The sequence below is a fragment of the Lipomyces japonicus genome, assembly GCF_038497905.1.
Source record: "Lipomyces japonicus strain CBS 7319 unplaced genomic scaffold V1514scaffold_149, whole genome shotgun sequence".
NCBI lineage: Eukaryota > Fungi > Ascomycota > Lipomycetes > Lipomycetales > Lipomycetaceae > Lipomyces > Lipomyces japonicus.
Genome location: NW_027117961.1, coordinates 1 through 2818, shown reverse-complemented (window position 1 = coordinate 2818; position 2818 = coordinate 1). Strand labels below are relative to the sequence as shown.

General features: G+C 33.8%; 2 protein-coding genes across 2 annotated transcripts; both read right to left on the bottom strand.

The window, feature by feature from the left end:
- Window positions 1-10: 10 nt before the first annotated feature.
- V1514DRAFT_323026 (uncharacterized protein) lies at window positions 11-172 on the bottom strand (the record flags this gene model as incomplete). The annotated part of the gene is made up of 1 exon (XM_066926171.1): window positions 11-172. A coding segment is annotated over one exon (162 nt), but the record flags the coding sequence as incomplete, so codon positions are not given.
- A 215-nt stretch (window positions 173-387) lies between these two features.
- Window positions 388-1770, bottom strand: V1514DRAFT_339897 (uncharacterized protein). Its single transcript, XM_066929003.1, has one exon. It carries the CDS (start codon window positions 1735-1737, stop codon window positions 574-576), a length of 1164 nt encoding a protein of 387 aa, XP_066780470.1. The 5' UTR covers window positions 1738-1770; the 3' UTR covers window positions 388-573.
- Window positions 1771-2818: the final 1048 nt, after the last annotated feature.

Below are 2818 nucleotides of genomic sequence, written 5' to 3'. Positions count from 1 at the left end.
TAAGTAAAGCTGGTCTTCTAGCCGGAGCATATGTGTTTGATGGTGTTCTGGTTGGGTGGGGCCGTGTTGATTGCACTTGCGTAGGTTGTTGCGCACCTGATACAGACTGAGATATCAGTAACGAGCTATCGTTTTGTAAAACCGTTACCGGAACTGATCCTTTCAAACTCATAGTTTAATGAGTAGAAATCCAATTAAGATAAATTACATCAAGTTTGAAATGTCTTGGTTGTCTGTTTTGAGTACGTTATGAGAACCGTGAGTTTCTTTAACTTTAATCGAAAAGTATAGTTAACTATAGTAAACTATATATAGTGGGCTAAAACAAACTTACGTTAGTTAACCATAGTAATTTTATCAACAATTAACTTATTTTATAAGCTTTAATCTGATTTGATACTTTTAAATCTTTATCTTATACGTAATTCAGATGATCGTCTATGAAAAAATAATGAAGTTCATCACAAAAAGTTTAAAGATTTATGATTAAGGTTGATTTTACCACATTGCATAAATATACTAAAACTTCAGCCAAAATAAATATATCAAATATATATTTAAAATTTCAAATTGCTATGCCACTGCTTGATTTTGAAGACGCAATCTCCCATACTTAACTAACTTTGTGCTGGGCTCGACGTACACAAAATCGGTAGGATGTTCATCGCCGACAGCAGGCCCAAGAGATAAAAAAATTTCAACGAAAAGTTTTAAAATAAATTCTTCATTTGCCTTGGTCTGCTTCCCATCTACATCTTTGAGAGACTCAATATTTTCTTTCTCACCAAGAAAATTGTTCGCAATTTCAATCTCAACCGATTTTGGATTTGACCTAGTACGACGCACTTGCAAGGCTTTGCGCAAAAGAAGAATCGCACATACAGTATAAAAAATACCCCGAGAGAAATTTGAAGTAACTCTCCAAAAGTTGTCCCATCCGGACGAAGACTGTGGCCTAACTGAAACCAAGGGATAATAAAATTCAGCGGCAAATAAAAACCCATGAAAACCTAGAAGGGCACCAAACACTAGGAAGGCAAAAAATTGCGGTGCAAATCTAGTCACCGGGAAAGACTTACGAGTTGCATTATCGAATAAATTGATCTCCGATTCAACTTCCCACTTTGTGCTCTGTGGAGGATTAAAGTATATAAAGATATCTAAATCTGTCGACCTTTGTCTCTCCTTTTTCATTTGACGTATCGTTGACCAGACCACGGCAAACAACAAGCCTGCGGCAAACAACAAGCCTGCGGCAGCAAGTACGATAAATCCCACAATTTTAGCGACAGTACGGTCAGGAGAGTTAATGCTGGCGACTAGTCTAAATATCTTGCAAGATAGAATCAAATAAAAACCACCAATAAACGCCATAAATATAGCAAACGCAATGTTTGTCTTGTTCATGTGAGCTACTGCTTTAGGATTAGGATCAAGTAAATAAGGATCACTCTTCGCAATTCTTCCCTGGGTTGGCCTGAACCGATAGAATTGCAGTTCAGCGAACTGAGACAAAAATACGTTGTACCTTTGAGATAGAAAACTTGAAATAGAAAATAAAGATTTCCCGTCGTCAATCAAAACATCCTTGGAAACTGATTCCTGAGGTTCGGCAAGCTTCGGATATAGAACGATAAATTCGTACACCGTAATACCAATGAAAAAAACTGGCACAAAAAAATCCAAAATGCTGTCTATAAAGGAGATACCTGAGCCCATGATATTTTTGTCGTCCATGATGAACTAGTCTTGATAGTAAATTGTGATAATATAAACGTATCTACGGAGCGTCTACGCAATTTCTTGACGATACGTTATAATTGTTGGGCTGTGGATGGCTGGAGCGTGGCTGGGACGTGGCTGTGTTAAGGCTAGGGTTGTGTCTGTACTTGTACATATATGAAAGCTGAGGTTAAGCCCATAATAGAATTGGGTTCATCATCGAAAATTAGACAATATAGATAAATAATTCATTAATTACATAAAAAAAATAGAAAAAATTTAAAAAAAAAATTTACTAAGTAAAAAACTCTAAGTGGAAAATAAAAATGTTGAAAATAATTTTGAAAAAAACTCTACTATTATTACATAATCATCAGATGTGCAGTTTGTGCAACTAACTACAGAACTTGCTGAACTGCCCGCCAGGTTCAATTGAGGTTTTCGTGCCTTTAATGTAATTATTTTTTCAATGAATTTTTAATTTTTAGTAGACCAATTAATTAACGCTACATTAAAAATAAAAATTTAAAATAATTTAAAAAAAAAAAATTCTTAAAAGTGGAAAATGGTTGTTTATTTTTTACTCTGCTGAAATTTTTTTTTTAATTTTAAATAACAATTTTTTTTTTATTTTTTTTATGGTATTTAATGCACAAAGTGGAATATGAAAATTTAAAAAAGAAAAAAAAATTGTGGTGGATAAATGAAATTATTGTATATAAAACCAAGTGCGTAAAAAAAAAATAGAAAAAATAGAAAAATAATAAAATAAAAATAAAAAATTAAAAAAATTTAGCAAAGTAAAAAACTCTAAGTGGAAATGAACATGTTGGAAATAACTACTAGAGAATGATATTAGCTGCCGGGGACATGACCCCGACCTTTGCAACAAAAAGACACATGACTGCTGACAAGACCCCAGATTTTTGTTTTTATTAACAAATTACGCCCTTACCCACGGACCCCGCTAACTAAATCAAACGGCAACCTTGATTACACTGTTAGGCTAAGCGTGGCTGGATAAAGGCTGGTTAGAGGTTTTTAGTACTGTACATATATATTTGCTGATAAAATTCATTCATCATCGAAAAGTAGA